The sequence below is a fragment of the Dysidea avara genome, chromosome 5, assembly GCF_963678975.1.
Source record: "Dysidea avara chromosome 5, odDysAvar1.4, whole genome shotgun sequence".
Taxonomy (NCBI): domain Eukaryota; kingdom Metazoa; phylum Porifera; class Demospongiae; order Dictyoceratida; family Dysideidae; genus Dysidea; species Dysidea avara.
Genome location: NC_089276.1, coordinates 29,410,055 through 29,429,792, shown reverse-complemented (window position 1 = coordinate 29,429,792; position 19,738 = coordinate 29,410,055). Strand labels below are relative to the sequence as shown.

The window sequence follows — 19,738 nt, the reverse complement described above, 5'->3', positions numbered from 1 at the left end:
ACTAAGAGATATCTATGGTATACCTATAAGTGGCCCTATCTTTATTACAAATCTGTCTTCCTTTATTAAGAAATCAACTGAAACTGCTAGCCTTAGCAACTCTACAATAATCATCAAATCGATGTTAAAATTCATAGCTTTTGTGATTGCCTCAATCCTTTAACAAAGGCCCTAAATAATAAAATTTACAGTGAGACAATAATATGATACAAAGTGGTTTTTTTATTACAGCTACATAATATAGTAAAATTATATATTTCAATCCATTGAGCTTTTTAGCAGAAACATGCAGACCAAATGAAATTATTATTGTTATAGTTGTATAAACAAAGCAGTTCCACATGGAACATCAAGGCATGCAGTTCTTCCGGTAGTAGTTATGTGTTTTTATTTTACGTTATTCACCTAGTACTTTCTTGGTCTCTCAACTCATTACTGTGAGTCTCTAATGATGATGTACAACTAGATTTGTAATTAGCTTTGAACATTGTAAAAATGACACATGCTTTGGAATTTTTGTCAAGCAAGTATTCAAAATCTGGGAGTCAAAGAGGACAAACAGTGCTTTGGTTAGCATAATACTGTACCACTTTATCATTTGATGATATCCATGCGAAGTTCTGTAATAACTTACATAATATATAATGCACCGTGTATTGTAAAGTGGTAACCAGGTAGCTAGTTGGTTACCCCTATATAATACTCATACAAGATCAAAGTATTGTATTCTAATAGAACAGTCACAAATACTTTTAATGCAATCATACAGAACATTCATTATTAAAACAGATGAAACCCAATTATTGGAAGATTAAAATTTGTACTTTATGTCAGATCCGCATAACATTATGTAGATGTTTTATTTTCAATGGGGAAGTAGCATCTATATATTCCTTAGTATTCTTTACATGTATATTCCTGATCATTAAATAATACTGTAGTACATGAAATCTCTTCAACAGAATGTATACTCTGCCAATTACCATTATGCATTTTACCAGAAATTATCTAGATATGCCTGTAATTATAAGTGATTGAAATTAGCAGTGTCAATGTTAGTGACACTGCTAGTGATAATGATGTGGTTACAATTTATTTACAATACTGTTCTGTGTATATTTTAGCATAAAAGAACAACTTTGGCCATGCATTTGGAAGTTAACTAAAAACTGATCATCAGTGATCAATTACTTAATCAATAACAGTTTAATTCAATATCACTACCAGCACTGACCTGTCATAACTGCCCTTACATGTGACATATTGCAGTTTTTCAAAATTCTGTGTTAGCTAATACTAATAGATCTAAGTACAGCACTTACAGTGGATGGCTTTTTCAATGACACACATAGGTACTTGTATTATAGCTACCCCCACCTAAATATCAAATACTGAAAAGTGAAGTGGCCATTCCTTCACTATTTTATGCAGTGCTTTGAGCAAAGAACAGTGTAAGAAGTACCTCTACAATTTCCATTACAAGGAAGCCTTTGTGCATTACCCACAAATCAAACACCTACGTAGTAGTGGAGAAAGAAATAGGACAAAAAGGAGGACAAAGGTAAGTCCATGATGCATCCACTGTAGCTGCTGCGGTAAGCAAAAAGGCACATCTTAGGCCAAAGTGATATAAGCCTGTAGTGACAGCCACAGTCGAGTTATGTTTGGTTGAAGGCATCAGTTAGTTAGTTACTTAGGTAGTTGGTACAAAGTTTAGTCAAATAGAAATTTAAATTTCATAGTTGGAAGTGTTTGGGGTCACTCCAGCGGTGTGTTTGGGTTTGATTATGCCTAACCAATACTAGCTGCCATGCTGTTGTGAAGGAAATAATTACGAGGCTGGTTTTTGAGTGATATTTCTGCCCAGACCTCCATAATGATCCCGCAGTACAAACTACACTGTATGATACAGTGTAGTTCCACAATTACAGTAATTAGATGCCTAATCTAGCTCCAATTATTTCTGCTTCAGTGTTGCAGCCAGAATAAATGTAAACCTCTTGATGTAGCTAACTTTTTGACTATATCTAAATAAACAACTGGACACACCACGCTGTCACTTTATTTAAGGTCATAAAGTGATGGCTATTTTCTAGTCTACAAAATATAAATGCTAAAATTTGCTCAAAACTTTGCCGTATAATCTCAGATAGTCAAATTCAATCATTATACATGCAGCACACTTGATGTACCACAAAATGATTGTGCTATACTTCCGCCACACACAATGAATTTTAACTAACTGCATCAAAGTAACTTTTAGACTATAGCATTTTGACATTAACACCAACAGATACCTGGCCGGGGCTCCAATTACAAACATAACTTAAAGTTTAATGTCACTTTGTATTAAACCAGTTACTAACAATGATGTGTTATACCTTTAGCATCATTGTATCTACACTATAGTTACTGTACACAAAAGTATGGTTGAACTAAAAGTATTACGTAGTGCATATATGCAGCCTGTAAATCAACACAAGTAAATACAACACATGCCTTTAAGCTATCTACAATGAAATTTGGATATCCTTTAGTATGGTGACAACCTGACCAAATTTTGGTCTCCTTTCTGGTTCATAGATCCAGCATTTTCTCATGACTTCATTGTAGAGTGATTTAGGGGTGTTCTCAGGTGCTTCCATCCTATGACCTTGTTCAATATATTGTCGAGCTTGCTGTAAATGAAAAACATCAGTACAATTATAATGTTTTATTGTATATTAGTATCTAAAATGTACTGCATTTCTGAATCTAACTCTTAAACGTATAGTGCATTGCATGGTATGTATTCTGAGCTGAGTGGCAAAAAAAGTAACTTGTACAAACATAAGGGGTACAGACAAGTGTATATGTGTACAATATAATAAGTAAACATGAAAAGGGTCTAAGTAACCCTCCAAATTTCACCACAAATCTTTCAAAGGGTCGAATTCTAGATATTACAGAACTTGTCACAATATATATATATATATACCCTTTTCATGTTTATGACGCATACACTAACACTGGTAGCATTTACTATGCATACCCACCTGAGAACTGGTAACAACAGTCATGGGTGGTGTAGTGGGTTTGTTTATACAACATTAATTAACACTAAATTTCTCTGTTACAAGCAGCTGTCAACAGTGTCAAGGTACAGCGAATAATAGGGTCTAAATAGGGTAGACTTTAGACTACTAGGGGTCTAGTAACCCTCAGACTCTGTAGAGATGCCTTCTCTTTGCTCAGGCATTACGACACACAGGGCCTTTGGTTTACTAAATTACATAGACCTCTGTGGTCTGTAGTCTAACTATTACTTAGAAAAACAGCCATAGCTTGTGAATAACTTGCAAATCAATTATTTTATGGGGAACTATACATACAACACAATGAAATAAGTTTGTATCTGGATGTCATAGCACTCAGGAGTTTAAATTTTGAATAGAGTAGTATAACTATATAATGCTGTATACAGCCATAGATACCAAAAAATTTTAAATCTACTTCTTGTGCTGCAGATACTCACAGTGGCCAAAAATGGCTCTGCTTTCTGTAAAAATGGCACTTCTATTAAGTACAAAATACTGCTTATCTACGAACACAGTTGGAGCCGTTTCTTCAGAAAAGTAATTTTTTTTATCCCATGTAACTTAGTTACAATTACTTTTAAAAGGTAACTAAGTATCTAGTTACTTTAATAAATAAAAAATAAATTGTGGCTCGTTTGTTAACTTTTGTAACATGATGATTTTTCCCAGATATGCTTCTAGAAAGGAAAGAAGAGAACTATGCATATGTGTACTTTCTGAAAATGATGATTCTGTGGCCTTTCAGCTCAGTATCAACTGTTACATCTGTTACTCAAGGCCTCAAGCTGAATCTTGTAGAACAGTACACAGAATGTGTCTACTTAATGTGGCTGCAGCACAAAAATTGAAGTGCTCTTGCTTTTAAAGCATAAGTACCCACAGTTACAATGTAACTATGGTAATTAGTTACTACCATAACTTAGTTACTTTTCAGACAGTTACTCCTTGTTACAAGTTACTATAGTTACAAGTTACTAGTTACAAAGTAAGTAACTAGTTATATTACTAGTTACTTGTAAAGTAACTAGTTACGTAACTTAGTTACAAAACTAACTAGTTACCCCCAACTCTGTCTACGAATGAAATTGTGCCCAAATCATCAGTTTAGTAAAAACATATCATATAAATTATTTTAAGAAGTCAGTTTACTGAACTAACATGTCAGCCTTTACCATATTATTCATTCCAGGATATGGTGGTAGTCCATGGGAGAATATTTCATAAAGCAGAATTCCATAACTCCACGTGTCACTAGCACTTGTATACTGATAGTGGTTAAGCACCTGAAACAATAACAAACACAAATGACCACACATACAGTAGGCTCTGCCGAACAAGTAACTAATCTAAGAGGAGCATAATCATGTATATGTATTTACTGTACATTCATAAGCATGTAAATTTACTTAACTGTTTCAGAGGCAAGATAATTAACCAATAAAGTTTATTTATTCATTGAAGTACACATGTTAAACTATCTGTGTACATACCTTAGGAGCAGTCCACTTAATAGGAATGTATCTTTCATCAGATGTCAGTGGCAAAAAGCCTTCTTTTGCCTTTCTGCTTAATCTAAAATCTGAAATCTTCAGAACCTGGTACTGTTCACCAATCATACAATTTCTGGCAGCCAAGTCTCGATGGATGATGTTGCATGATGCAAGGTATGCCATTCCTTGGGCAGCATCAAGAGAAAATTTCAGCAGCTGATACAAAGTTTGGTTGACACCCTCTTTTTGCAGGTAATGGAGGAAGTTTCCCCCAAGCAGTGGCTCCATTACAACATACAATGTATCCACATTGCTACATACTCCTAATAGTTTGATGATATTGTTATGATCAAGCTGTTTGTGAAGTTCAATTTCTTTCAAACACAGCTGCTTTTTATAAACAACACCAGAGAAACATTTCTTGACACACACTCGATTTCCAGAATCTCTCAGAATTCCTGAATACATTTCTCCAAGAACTCCCTTGCTAAGTGGTTGTCCATTGAATATAATATTGTGAAATGATATGTTAAGATTTGGGCAATGTTGTGAAACAGTTTGTTTACAAATTGGCCTTCTCAGCACAACCTGGTTACGTTTAGTAATAGGAATTTGATTAACAACATAGTGAGTGAGAAGCTCAGAAATACTAGGAAAAGCCAGTTTGTCTACAAAGCAATATTTTTGACCGTCCTATAATATCAAATGAATATAGCATACTATAGAAATATATTTGCATACTTTATCATTTAATTTCTGTATAACAAAATGTCTGTCAATTCCCTCCCATTGTGTAGTAATCACATGGCATTGCTTTGCTTCAGTATATCGAACCAAATAATCACCATCTACCTTCAACAATTGAGTTGCATCAACACGTGAAATGTCATGATAATACCAGAGCTCCTCCTCTACTGAAACCTAAAATGTACATGGTATTTGCATATGAAACTTTATGTAAAACAGATCTGATTTTCCATACTGTATGCATGCATGATTTGTATTACACAAGCCGTGAAAAAATTTCAATCACATTTTCCAAAACATTACATGCAGTTGTAATGATGTGCATATCAAGACACACGGTAGTGTGTCGTGCGGCCCAAGAAGCCGGCGCGCAACACCCGTGAGTATATTGACAGGAAGAAAGAAAACGCAATTTTCGCACCTCCGTAGCTCTGTGCTGCCTTGATGAAACAAGACGATTTTTACTGTGGACACTCCCTCCAACTTCAGCACACCACATTCCAAATTTGATCGAAATCGCTTCAAACGTTCCCGAGATATGCGACTTCAAAAATTGGTTTAGTTTCTTCGTTTTTTTTTCTTCTTATTTTTCTTCCTCTTTTCGCACACTTACAAAAACTGCTATAAAACGCGAACGCCATATCCGATCGCCTTGAAATTTGGCACACAGAAGGGGGGTATAAAGGCGCATCTCTGTACAAACTTTGGCTGGAATACGATGAACAGGCAAAGAGTTATGAGCGATTATTCACGAAAAATAACACCAATATGTTGTCACGCCTACAGGGTAAACCGCGTATGGAAAGAAGCTGAAAATCGGTGGGTGAATAGGTTAACTATTGAACCTCAAACCTTTTGTGGTTTGAAAGAAATCGAGCTAAGAACCAGGAAGATACAACGAAAAAACCAACAGTGTGTAACAATTACGCAATCGAGATTAGCTAATAAAAAACGACTGCTTGCCACGCCTACCAGATAAACCGCTTTGGGTAATGCTTTGAAAATCGCTGTACAGATGGAGTTATCATCTTAGAAAGGCTCTTCAATGGTGTAGAAGAATCAGACTTAAAGCCACGGAGTTATAACACGAAATCCAACTTGGTGTAGCAAGTGCGAGATCGAGATACTCTAATACAGCAGTCAGCCTAATAGAGCAGTCATCCTAATAGAGCAGTCATCCTAATAGAGCAGTCACCCGAAGAGAATTCAAGAGATCAGCTAGAAACAAGTAACCTGTATAGAGATCAGCTACAAACAAGTCACCCTGTAGAGAGATCAGCTAGAAGAAGTTACCTTGTAGAGAGTTCAGCTACAAAGAAACCATCATGTAGAGAGTTCAGCTGCAAACAAATCACCTCTAGAGAGTTCAGCTACAAACAAATCTCCTGAGAGATCAGCTAGGAGAAGTTTCCTTGTAGAGAGTTCAGTTACAAAGAAACCACCATGTAGAGAATTCATTTACAAACTAGTGACCCTGTAGAGACATCAACTAGAAGAAGTTACCTTGTAAAGAGTTCAGCTACATAGAAATCATTCTGTAAAGAGCTCAGTTGCAAACAAATCACCTGTACAGAATTCAGCTACAAACAAATCACCCTGTAGAGAGATCAGCTAGAAGAAGTTACCTTGTTGATAGTTCAGCTACAAACAAATCACCCTGTAGAGAGATCAGCTAGAAGAAGTTACCTTGTAGAGAGTTCAGCTACAAAGAAACCATCATGTGGAGAGTTCAGCTGCAAACAAATTACCTGTAGAGAGTTCAGCTACAAACAAATCTCCCTGTAGAGAGATCAGCTAGAAGAAGTTTCCTTGTAGAGAGTTCAGCCACAAACAAATCACCCTGTAGAAAGATCAGTTAGAAGAAGTTACCTTGTAGAGAGTTCAGTTACAAAGAAACCACCATGTAGAAAGTTCAGCTACAAACTAGTGACCTTGTGGAGACATCAGCTAGAAGAAGCTACCTTGTAGAGAGTTCAGCTACAAAGAAACCGTTCTGTAAAGAGCTCAGCTGCAAACAAATCACCTGTACAGAATTCAGCTACAAACAAATCACCCTGTAGAAAGATCAGCTAGAAGAAGTCACCTTGTAGAGAATTCAGCTACAAAGAAACCACCATGTAGGGAGTTCAGCTAGAAGAAGTTACCTTGTAGAGAGTTCAGCTACAAAGAAACCATCATGAAGAGAGTTCAGCTGCAAACAAATCTCCCTGTAGAGAGTTCAGTTAGAAGAAGTTACCTTGTAGAGAGTTCAGCTACAAAGAAACCATTCTGTAAAGAGCTCAGCTGCAAACAAATCACCTGTACAGAATTCAGCTACAAACAAATCACCCTGTAGAGAGATCAGCAAGAAAAAGTTATCTTGTAGATAGTTCAGCTACAAACAAATCACCCTGTAGAGAGATCAGCTAGAAGAAGTTACCTTGTAGAGAGTTCAGCTACAAATTTAAAGAAACCATCATGTAGAGAGTTTAGCTGCAAACAAATCACCCTGTAGAGAGTTCAGCTACAAACAAAACACCCTGTAGAGAGATCAGCTAGAAGAAGTCACCTTGTAGAGAGTTCAGCTACAAAGAAACCATCATGTAGGGAGTTCAGCTAGAAGAAATTACCTTGTAGAGAGTTCAGCTACAAAGAAACCATCATGAAGAGAGTTCAGCTGCAAACAAATCACCCTGTAAAAAAATCAGCTACAAACAAATCACCCTGTAGAAAGATCAGCTAGAAGAAGTCACCTTGTAGAGAGTTCAGCTACAAAGAAACCACCATGTAGGGAGTTCAGCTAGAAGAAATTACCTTGTAGAGAGTTCAGCTACAAAGAAACCATCATGAAGAGAGTTCAGCTGCAAACTAATCTCCCTGTAGAGAGTTCAGTTAGAAGAAGTCACCTTGTAGAGAGTCCAGCTACAAAGAAACCACCATATAGAGAGTTCAGCTGCAAAGAAATCACCCTGTAGAAAATTCTGCCACAAACAAATTGCCCGGTAGAAAGATCAGTTAGAAGAAGTTATCTTGTAGAGAGTTCAGCTACAAAGAAACCACCATGTAGAGAGTTCAGCTAGAAGAAATTACCTTGTAGAGAGTTCAGCTACAAAGAAACCATCATCTAGATAGTTCAGCTGCAAACAAATCACCTGTAGAGAGTTCAGCTACAAATACATCTCCCTGTAGAGAGAACAGCTAGAAGAAGTTACCTTGAAGAGTGTTCAGTTACAAAGAAACCACCATGGACAGTTCTGTAATAAATATATGTATTATATATATAATTTGTATATTTACTGATAAAATCAGAAATATTTAAGGTACATCTGCTTCATCTTTTCTTCTTCCTGTGGTAAAGAAAAAAAGATAGGTTAAAAAAGTCCCAAAGCAGGCCATAGGCCGGCTTTGGGGTATACAAATACAAAAAGAAGTGAAATCTAATCCAAAACAGCCAAGCTGTAAAAAAAGTGTGCGGCCCTCAAAAAGGCTATGGTGAAAAAAGATGTGAAATCCAAGGTGGCGGCCAAGAAATGGCTGTGATGGTAGGTTAATGGTAAAAATTTTAATAACGACAATTGAGGTGAATTTTGTGCCGCTTGGTCAATTGGCACAAATTCACCTGAATTGTCATTATTAAAATTAAATGTCTGTGTGTATGTCTCTGTATGTGTACGCACACACACATACACACCCTACCATATCCAATTATTTCCCAGCTTCTACTTAACGATCAATAAGAGTGGGAATTTTTAGGAGTGGTTGAATGCAGAAGCCCATAAATGTCTTACAGCACTTAATGTCCCCTGGTGACTGTACTTTTGTCATGAAGTTTTCAGCTTCTAGGGATAAAATGGGACAATTTTAAGGGCTGCCATGATTATGATATAGCTAATAGAAACATTTCATTCAAAAAAGTTAATGCCTGCATAGAAATCATTATTGAAGCAATGTGCGTTATGGAAATCACCACATCAGTAAGTTTTACAGGGGAAGTATGCACAGTGAAACTATCACTACATTTAGGTATTGAGAGTCACCACTTGAATAAAAAGTAGTTAGCTTGTAGTGACAGTGACTTCAAAAGTTGTAATCACCTGGGTTATTTGTTTGTTAACCTTAATTACATAAAATTATCACAATATTAACTAGAACATATACCTGCTATGTTGTGCTACTCAGGAAACTGAAATTACATTTACCTACGTAGTATTATAAGTAGATGTGAATTAACTTACCTACAAAAGGAGACTGCCAGGTTGCCTCTAGCTATCTCCTGTATTTAAAACTATAACAGCCATTTTTTATCGCAGACTTGCTGATTTATTGTCCCGCAGGAACACACTATCCTTTAGCATGGCTTCGACGCACACGATCTTTTTCATTGTTAAGATCTGCAACAATGTGCATCTGTGGAAGCTGGTCCATTTCCTATCACTCTGCTGATGCTTCTCCAGAGATGGGCCTGGCTTCGGGCGCCCTAAGGACTAAATTATCAGCTTTTGTCCAGCACTTATGCTGTCTGTGCTGAGGGTGGTGGCAAGAGCATAACATCTAGCATGGAAAAAAATAACAGCCGCAACAGATCACTAAATAGCTACTTTCAAGGGCAACTTCTGATACAAGGGTCACCTTGATTCTGACACCCTGGTTTAGTTGCTGTAATATGCAGCTGTCCACAACATGACAGCTAATGCCTTGAGTATTGGCAAGGGTAGCCCAGGGGAAATAATAGCTACTCACAAGCACATCATAAGTCACAACAACAACAACAACAACAATTTAAAAAACACCCAAATCCAATTTTGCACATATTAATGCTATATTCTACCTATCCTAAAATTGGACAGAGGATAGTCTTACATCACTAAACCCTTCATCAAACAACACCAGACTGAGAAGCTAGTTGGCATTTGTATGTCCGCAGCCCAGTTCTGCAATTTGTAAGCTCCAAAGAAAACATGAAACAGTTACTTTTTGCAAATCTTCTGTAGCCTTGTGCCTCTAAGGTTGTCAGTGTTCCTGGACTCATGGGAAGTCTACGTACCATCTATTGATTGTTTGAGCAGAAGTGAAATCAATGAGAACCCCATACAGGCTTGAATTGTGAATTGTGGTTAGTACCAATGTACATCATCTCTGTGACATAGTTTAATCTGCAAGTGTACAGACTGTATGTAAATATTAACCTCCTATCACTGTGATGGCTCCTGTGATCTGGTTTATGATAATGGTGACACTGAACAGTCTGTGGATCTTCACACTGTAGAATGGTGCTATGCAGGCAGATATCGCAAAGTATATCGTTCTGATAAACCTTTTACCCAGCCATCAACCTCTACTAATGCTGCTGCTGCTCTGCCTAAAATTTGCTCTTCATCAATGTATAGAGCAATGGGATTTGCTGATGACTTGACTGTTCATCTCTAAAGATGTCAAATCTCATCAGAAAGCTTTATCATCACTTGTCTCGAAGGCAATGGACATATGTTATGAGTTCCAACCACAGAAGTGCATATCTCTGAACTTCAATGGTCACCGTATGATTTCCTCCACAGTGTTCTCAATGGCAGATGGGAATACTATTAATATCTGTAATGTGGAATGCACCAAGTTTCTGGGTCGCACTATCGGTGTTTCTCCAATATTTCTCAAACGACTACTTCTGCCAACATGGAACTTACGGTTCTTACAACACATTTACAAGTGTTCTATTCGGGGTGAACATAAGGTATGGATTTTGAAAAACTTTGTGTCTTCTGTTCTACATTTTTATTTTGCTGTTGAGAGGTTTACTGTGTCATCTATTACTCCAGCACACTCATCAATACTGAAGTTTATGAAGAGTTGGTTGAATTTCCCCCGAAATTGCAATCCTGGAACTGTTTTTCATCTGGATGTGTTGAATCTCCCCTTTTTACCTCATCTGAAGCAGTCATCTAAGCTGTCATACATTCTGGCTATTGAGCGGTCAGTTGACCCACTGATTGTAGAGCTGCAATATTCTGTACTAGCCAACAGTCCAGATGTCTCTCCCACTGTCCTTAACCGTATATCTGCTGCTAAGGCTTCTGTTGCCAACGTCCTCTCTGCTACATTAAAGAACCATGCACGTCATGATTTACGTCATACTCATGTTGATTATTGGGAATCAAAATTCGAGACATTAACTGTTCAAAATAAATGTTTAGACATTGTCACTCTGGAGCAAGCTTGTCCTTTATGGAAGAGATTGATGTATGGCTTCCCTGAGAAACAGCTGTCCTTCTTACTACATGCTGGTTGTGACACTCTACCAACTCCTATGAACCTGGCTATGCGGAACATCATTACTAGCCCTAAATGTGACCTTTGTCAAGCTCCCCAGCCCACAACAAACCATATCTTGACCGGATGTCCTGTTGCTCTTGATCAAGGCATGTATACCTGGAGACATGATTCAGTCCTACAGGTTCTCATTTACAGACTCCAACAGCACTTATCTGACAATTATAAACTCTATGCTGACCTTTCAGGATATCTTGTTAGTGTCTGCCCTCCTAGCACCATTCCAACCAATCTTTCCTCCACCCTTAGCAGACCTGACTTGGTGTTGGGTTCCAATAATTCCATCTGTTTGTTTGAACTAACTATCCCCACCAATACCAGCAACATCTTTTGGCTGCTCGAACTCAGAAGGAAGATCGGTATGGCTGTTTACAATATGACCTTCAGCTTTCTGGTAATCTCATTTCCATCAAGATTGGTTGTTTAGGCCACTTTATGCCAGACACAATTGCCCAAGTGGCCAATGCTTGTGAAATGACAAAGAAGATTGTAAGATTCCTGTTTGAGCAGGGTGCTCGCATTGCTATCTCCTGCTCATACAGGATTTTTAATCCTAGAGCCTCCCCGGACTGGGATTTATTGGTTTGCCTAAACTGAACTTTTCTGTATGCCATAAATGTTTTTTTTGTATTGTAATAGTGTGAGTCTTGCCAGGGCTCCTGTACTGTCCATCCAGTGCATGGTACCCCTGAGTCTAGACCCTTGTAATTATGTTGTATATTGTCTTAACAAATAAGACGTCTCTCTCTCTCTCAGACCTGGCCTCAATATCCTTGAGGTCTAGGCACACATGAGGAAACCCTCAATTGGCAGAAAGCTACACACTGCTGGATCAACAAGGGGGTGGTACTCCAATATATCCTGTACTCCGATCTTCACCCTCGGTCAAAGTTGTCAAACTTGAACAATAAGCCTTGACCTTTGACTTTCACTAAAAACTGCACTTGACCCATGACCGAATTTCTGTATATTCTAGTAAAATTATGTTCACGCTGCTATTCTTAAAGCATCAATCGTGGTATACACTTTACAAATCATGCTTGCCCTTTGCCCAGCTGCAAAATTCTAGCTTGAATTTTGACTTTCACTTCGACCGAAGACGAAGATCGGAGTACAGGATATATTGGAGTGCCACCCCTTGATCAAAGTGTAGCACAGGCCTTATAAACACATACTTGCACACACACAATGTAACTCAACACATGTAGGTAATAATAATCCTGATAGGATTTCTTGTGGTTGTACTGAGTCAGTTGTTGTACAGTTGTAGAATCAATGGTGGTTACCTTGTCCTCGAGATACAGTATCACAAAAGACGTACTCGTGTGTGCTGGATAAAAGCATTGCTGTGGTCAGCAAATGCGTACCTATAAGCGCTTACCATAACATACAATGTGTAACTGATAAAGCAGATGAAACAAATAAAATCAAAACAATCGCTTGCGTAGCTAATTTGGCTGTTTGAATAGCACTTTATTATGAATCTAAATAAAGTCTGCAGCAGGCCCCTATACTTGAAGCTCCAGGACTCCCTTAGCCCTGGCAGCAGTTTGTCTATACTGAGCCTGATGGTAAGTTCGCCTCTGTCTGAAAAGTCCATCAACGACTGAATTAAGGGCGTGGTTTATCCATGGACCGTTTTATACAGTACAATAGACACTAACTTACATGCCATAGTGGGTGGCTGTCTAAAAAACAATTCACCTCCGTCTGTTCCAAGGTGTAGCTTACAAGCTGGGACTCTCGTACACTATCAGATAAATCCAAGAAATCTATAATTTAAATACGGTTATTTTTGTTTCCGTCCGTTCACCCATTAATTTCATGAACTTCGGGGCAGCAACCAGCTAAAATCATCAAAGATGAGCCCGGCTTTCAGACAATGGCTAGGCAGCTACAATGACTATTTGGAGTAATTAGGTGCTGAATGTTTCGTGAATCAACCATTACAAAGCACAATTGTGCTCCTGCCGAGACTTCTTTGGTCCCCTCTTGTCTACTGTCCCTGTTTCGTACACAAGTAGTAGAGAGAACTCGAGTGAACCATCTTTAAAATGTAGGTAAAATTTTTAATTGTATTTATAAATACTTATTAAATATTTTGAAATACTTAAATATTGGGACTCCCGTATTATACAAGCTTGGGAGCTATCCCGGCCCCCTTGGTCTGTGGTCTGTTCGGTCTCTAGCTATGTCTAATAGAGACACACCCGTTAATTAAATTAGCACAGAATCTGAATCACGTGGTTTGACTGAGGAGAACAAGTCGAGGAACAAGTACTGTTAAATGTGTGTGATCATACGTAGATATACTAACCCCAGGTACCTGGGGTTAGCTAGTATATCTATGGTGTGATGGTACGTATATATACGGTAGCTAATATGGTCAGGCTATAACTACAGGAAAACTGTATAAAGCCGATCCTGCAGCATTCTTTGTGGTGCTAATGCACCTATCAATGTTATCCCCCACCTCCCCCCTCCCGGGCGTAGTGGGGGAAATGGTGGGGATTTGACTTTTTGAAAAATCAAATTCTCCACCCACTGGGGAACAACTAGTGGTCAAATCTCCATGTAGTATCGCTGGAATAAACTTTAGGAAACAGATCAATTCTTATAGCTCGCAAGCTAAAGCAAACGCCTAAAATTTCGAACGGTCAAATGCCCCACTAGTGGGGCAAAATTTCTGATCAAATCGGCGAAAATCCCCCACTAATCCCTTAGTAAGCCCGGGAGGGGGGTAGTGGGGCTTAACATTGATAGGTGCATAATTCACTCAGTGCTCTAACTAGCTACTGCATCATGATCCCTAGCTGCTTCACAAGCTTTGCGTAGTCTAAAATTGCAGGTCCCAAAGGGCTAGCTAGCTACTGTAACTAGCTAGCTACTGTAACTAGCTAGCAAATCATCAGAAGAAGCTTCCCCATGGTTGACCAAAGTAAGCTGACTACACAGTATTTTTTGACCGTTTCTATCACCAATCAAACATGACTTTACTAACTAGATAGCTAGGCTATGACTGTATGAGGGCAGCACAAAAGGCAGGGCCAGTAGCTAGCTAGCTATCAAAATTTGTCAATCCAATTTAGCTATGTATTTTTAATATAGTTACTATGGTACAGCTGCTAGATTGTTGATATGATAAAGTCACTATGTACATTTTGTGGTGTTCAGTTTCAATATTCTTTGAAGAATTGCAGTGCATGTCTTTCAAAGTGTATAACTAACCCTCTACAAACCCATGATAATAAGGAACACGAGGGGTCTGCAAGAACTGCATGTAGCTACCAGTTGATAAAGAAATTGTCTTATTACACTCTCAATAAGTACCTACTGACATAGATGGTAAATTGGTAATACCCTAAATGCAGCAGTATAGGTGCTATTTTTTAGATTGTACATATGTTAAATAGCTGCTAACCGGTCGTATTATGCCTGTATAAATGAGTGGTTTAGCATACATGCTATAGCTTTGTGCTTGCATTGTATTATTATGTTGTCTACAAAATGGCCATGACTTGTAGATATGTTTGGAACTTGGCCTCTATAATGAGGGTGATCTATAAATAAAGTACTGGAGAGCACAAAGATCCTCACAAGTACATGGTTACTACAACAGATCACCCTAATGTATGATCCAGATAATATTATAGATGAGCCTTCATTTTCATTTATGCAGCCATAAATTTTGGTTCCATACAGTGTAAATGGCTCAGTCATTCATTAGTAACAGTTGAATATTATAAAGGCTTACATGTTGTTATACTATTTCTGTGATGACATTTAAGAATACTATGTATACAAGAGTAATGAACTATCATTTGCTTTGTATCAAGTTTCGAATGTGGTTGACTCACAGTTAAATAGATTTAACACCTCTGTGTCATTCCTGTCACATGTAACCACAGGCATCTAAAATTGAATTTGTGGTTAACATTTTATTTATAGTACTGTATTTACACCACTCCTTTTAGACAAACACACCAGCTAGGTAATCAACCTTACAGAGGTCAAATCACAAGATGTTACAGTGTTCATGAGCAGCTTTGTGTAGTTAACCAGAAGCTTTGTGAAGTTTTCTTCTTTCTATATACATACTATCTATAATACTAACAGAGATAGCTAAGTTGCTTTTGATTACTTTTGTTCAAATGCATGCAGGTAGTACCTAGTTGTGACTCTATCTCAAATTCTCAAGGGTTCAGTTTGTATAATAAATGATTATTACTTTTACCTGTATGTAATATGTCTATGCGATCAAAACACACAATATAGCTAATATGTACATAAGCACAAAAAACTTGTTTTGTGACCTTTATGATCCCAACCTCTACTGTAACTATGGCAACTAAAGAATCAACAAACAGTTTGATCAGGTATACAGTGCCAGGGAAACATGATACTTTGACCACACAGGCACATGCTCTAACATACCATTACATAACCACAATCATTGTATGTTATGGTTAGTTATCGATCTTGGCACTATCTAAGGTTAAATGTTATTCTTATGTAAATGATCATGGACAACGGTATGATTGAAAGCCATCATAAGAAATATTGAAAGACATAGCCACACTCTTAGACTTTCAGTGTAAAGCTTTAAATTAATAATGAAACCTACACTTAGTTACCTGTTACTTGTTGGTCATGCTGGAGCAGATACAACTGCCATGGTTAGTCACGTCTTCAATGGAACCCTGACATGAATTCAGTTGACCAGATTTCATTACCCACCAGAAACCTCAATTATGGTTACTAATATGTACGATATGTTTAACCACCACAAGTACCAGTTGCTTTACTCTCCCCCTTCTTTTACTAGATTTTACTCCCTAGCTAGATTCTTCTATTTTGTAAATAGTACACATTAATTTTTGGAATTATATTGCTCACGATACTCTCTCTGTGTAACTCTACCCCTAGATATCTGTTGTACCAATTTTTGTACTATGTAGCTAACCAATTCGTTTTGTATTTGCATTATTTTTTGTCATTGAATGTTTTAGCTAGTTGTGATGCACTTGATTGTGTGTATAGTTATTTAGTTTTGTATCTCATTTTAGTGCTTTGTGCTTTTTGTACTGGTAGCTAAACAAAGGTGATCGCAGGTGATGATATCCCTCATAGACCAATGCCTTTTGTCACTGGATATTAAAACTAAGGCCACTCCAAATGAGGATGTAGTTTCCTGTCTTCCACCCACATCACGTCTGAGCACCTGCAATGGTCATTATTACCATATTATTGTCATTATTCTCTAATTACGAGAAGATGATTATTTCTTGACAGTACTGCCAGGTGTATGGATCTGTGTTAAGCCTTCTGTTATGTGCTGAAACTCTGAAAGAATAGCTCTAAGAGGCCTTGTAACTGACTGATCACTTTGCAAATCTGTGGAAAGTTGAGGAATTTTTAAGTAAGTTTAGTAATACTGAACTAGATGATGGAATGTCAATCTCTGCATGCATGTACAGCTATCACATTAGGTAACTAGCTATAGCAAGTGCTCAAGTGGCTATAGAAATAAGATAATATATTGAGTCTCAGTTTTATATTATAGCCTCGGTTTTTTATTAGAGTATTTACAGCTACTTGCAGAATTTGATCGTTTGAGGATTGATAACTGTCAGTTATGAAACAGTTGAAATTGGTGTGCTACGACACAGCTGTATTCAGCACTTTAAGAGTTTTGTTGACTTCATTGAGCTTTCAGCCACCACCAAGTCTTCTATTTGACAGACTTTTGACAATGCAGCTAAGACGTGCATATCCTGCTCACAGAAAATTTTCTTGGCCAGGAATTGCAGTGAGCGGACAGCATATAGTTTATGTAATAATGTAACAAATTTTCTATTTTTGTATGTAGTTTAGGATTTTTTTGTTTGTTTAACCTTGCCGTTCCCACACAGATATCTTTAAAAAGTCTGGTTGTGGTTACACGAGACTGAGGTTTCATCAATATTGTAATGTATTTGCATGTTTCCTCATTCAGTAATGATGGTTCTATCATTCACAGTTAGCTATAATACTAAATTTTGCTTGGACTGTTTACCCACTGTTGATGAAACATGAATAGTTGAACCGCAACCTGTTGTTGTGATTGTAGTCTTCAATCTGTGAATATATCTAGAGCTTCCAAATTTACTAGTAATTAGCTTTGTGAAGTACTACATAGTTATGTGATCATCATCAACAAGGACTGGCAAATATTTTAGCAAATGCTTTCAAAATCATGAATCATGACATGGAAGGCATTTCTTTACTATAATGATGCTTGGCAGGAAGGATTTGGATGACCAAAAGTAACTGTTGTCATAATACAGCATATGCAGCCATGGTTCATCTGTTCCTTGGAGAACGATGATATATATAGAAGTTAGAATACATGATATATGAAAATAGTCTATAGCTACCTGGATTACTTGGAGCTCAGCATTCTAAAGTAGTGAACTTTACTAATAGTGAACTGCTGCTAGGCATGTACCTCAAAGCCCTTGGTAAATACTGAAAAAATGAATGACATACAAAATGAAAGATTCAATAAGACTATGTGAAGCCTAACTGAGTATAAGAAGCAAAAATCATAAGCTCAAGAAATGTGTCAGCCAATGTCCAGATACTAGGTGATTCTCATTCTCTGGCTATTTCTGCAAGCCTGTCAAAGCCCTCTTGGTCAAGATAAATGTCGTTTTCACTCAAGTAAGTTGTAGAGATTGTAAATCAGTCTGTGTAGATCTATGCCTGACAGAAAAGCTACACCACTGTATTCAGCTGCTAAGTTTGAAGCACTATGTGTAACTGCTCTGGTCCAGTAACTTCCTAGAGTGATAGCTAGCGTAGTGCTATAGGGTATATGAAAATTAAAGAAGAGTATGAAACAGTATGCTACAGTAGATTTTTGACTTCATTTCACAGTTAGTTTTGTGGCTCAAAAGCCATTGATGTAATAATGAATAATGATAATAAGCCTCCCTCCCTCACCACATTTTCAAAAATCTTGGATGGGGAACTACATTCTCATTTGGAGTGGCCTAAAATACTTGACATCTGTACAGCCCATTCCAACTTCTTCCCAGAACACCAGCACTGTTCAATCCCAACAAGCCAATGTTTCAGTACTAGTTGATAAGCCATTAATCTCTCTTAAATCTCCAGATCTTTAATCTGCCTCAAATTGTCCAACTGAGAACTCCAATTGACTAGATTCCGTCTGTCTGATGAACATACATAGTATTGTCAACAAAATCACTTTATGATAACCTTTGACTTTTCCACTTCACACAACAGTATCCACAATTCAGCCTCAAGTAAAATCTTCAATTTTTCTAAAGGCAACTACGACGGACTTTGTGATTTTATTCATCATTCAGATTTTACATTCTACTATATGTCTGAAGACATCGCATTTGTGTGGTCCTACTTGAGTAATCTTATTAGGAATTTCTTTAAGCAGTTTATTCTAATTGTTACAGTACAGGAAAATAATCAACCACCTCTGTTTAACTCTGACATCAGGCATCACATTAAATGTCTCCGAACCTTAGACGTAAATACACATCCTACTGACTACAACTGTACCAAAGTAGAAAAGTCTCAAGGACAACTCCAATCTAAAATAAGCAATGCCAAAAGTATAGTTATGAAAGTAAACATGTTACTGAATTAGCCAACAACAACAATTCCTGAATTAGCCAGCAACAACAATTCCAAAATTTACAAGCACATCAGAAACCTTACCAAGACAATATTTCTTCCATCTACACTATTCCAAGATTCTTCTCCTATAAACTGTGAAATTGAAAAAGTTAATTTATTTAATAGCTAATTTTCACAAAAACTTCATCTAGTTCAGTTGCCAGTAGTGATTATCCTATGTTACTCTCCAGCATTATCATCATCGAAGAAAAAGTCTATGACTGTCTAGTCTATCTTGATACAACTAAGGCTATAGGTCCAGATGGAATATCACCAATTGTACTATCTAAATGTGCCTCAGTCCTTACTTCATTATTTGTTCTGCTTGACTGTCAAGTATGGATATCTACCCAGTGAGTGGAAAATTCACAAGATAATTTTAAAATCAGGTAACCGCACTCAGGTTAAGAACTATTGCCCAAT

At 37.4% G+C, this 19,738-nt stretch overlaps 3 protein-coding genes across 3 annotated transcripts in view; 2 read left to right on the top strand and 1 right to left on the bottom strand.

The window, feature by feature from the left end:
* Nucleotides 1-2,369: 2,369 nt before the first annotated feature.
* LOC136255855 (tyrosine-protein kinase Fer-like) lies at nucleotides 2,370-13,611 on the bottom strand. Its single transcript, XM_066048745.1, has 5 exons — nucleotides 13,286-13,611; nucleotides 5,309-5,488; nucleotides 4,568-5,260; nucleotides 4,250-4,360; nucleotides 2,370-2,678 (listed from the first exon to the last, which is right to left on the bottom strand). The coding sequence occupies exons 3-5, from the start codon at nucleotides 5,033-5,035 to the stop codon at nucleotides 2,511-2,513; spliced, it is 747 nt and encodes a 248-aa protein (XP_065904817.1). The 5' UTR covers nucleotides 5,036-5,260; nucleotides 5,309-5,488; nucleotides 13,286-13,611; the 3' UTR covers nucleotides 2,370-2,510.
* Nucleotides 10,770-12,044, top strand: LOC136255170 (uncharacterized). Its single transcript, XM_066047889.1, has one exon. It carries the CDS (start codon nucleotides 10,770-10,772, stop codon nucleotides 12,042-12,044), a length of 1,275 nt encoding a protein of 424 aa, XP_065903961.1.
* Nucleotides 13,612-13,845: 234 nt separating the features above from the next.
* Nucleotides 13,846-19,738, top strand: part of LOC136255849 (fibrillin-1-like) — a 146,449-nt gene continuing 140,556 nt past the window's right edge. Inside the window, exon 1 of the mRNA XM_066048736.1 lies at nucleotides 13,846-13,894. The gene's annotated coding sequence lies outside the window, so the exon portion shown is untranslated. The remainder of the gene's footprint in view (nucleotides 13,895-19,738) is intronic.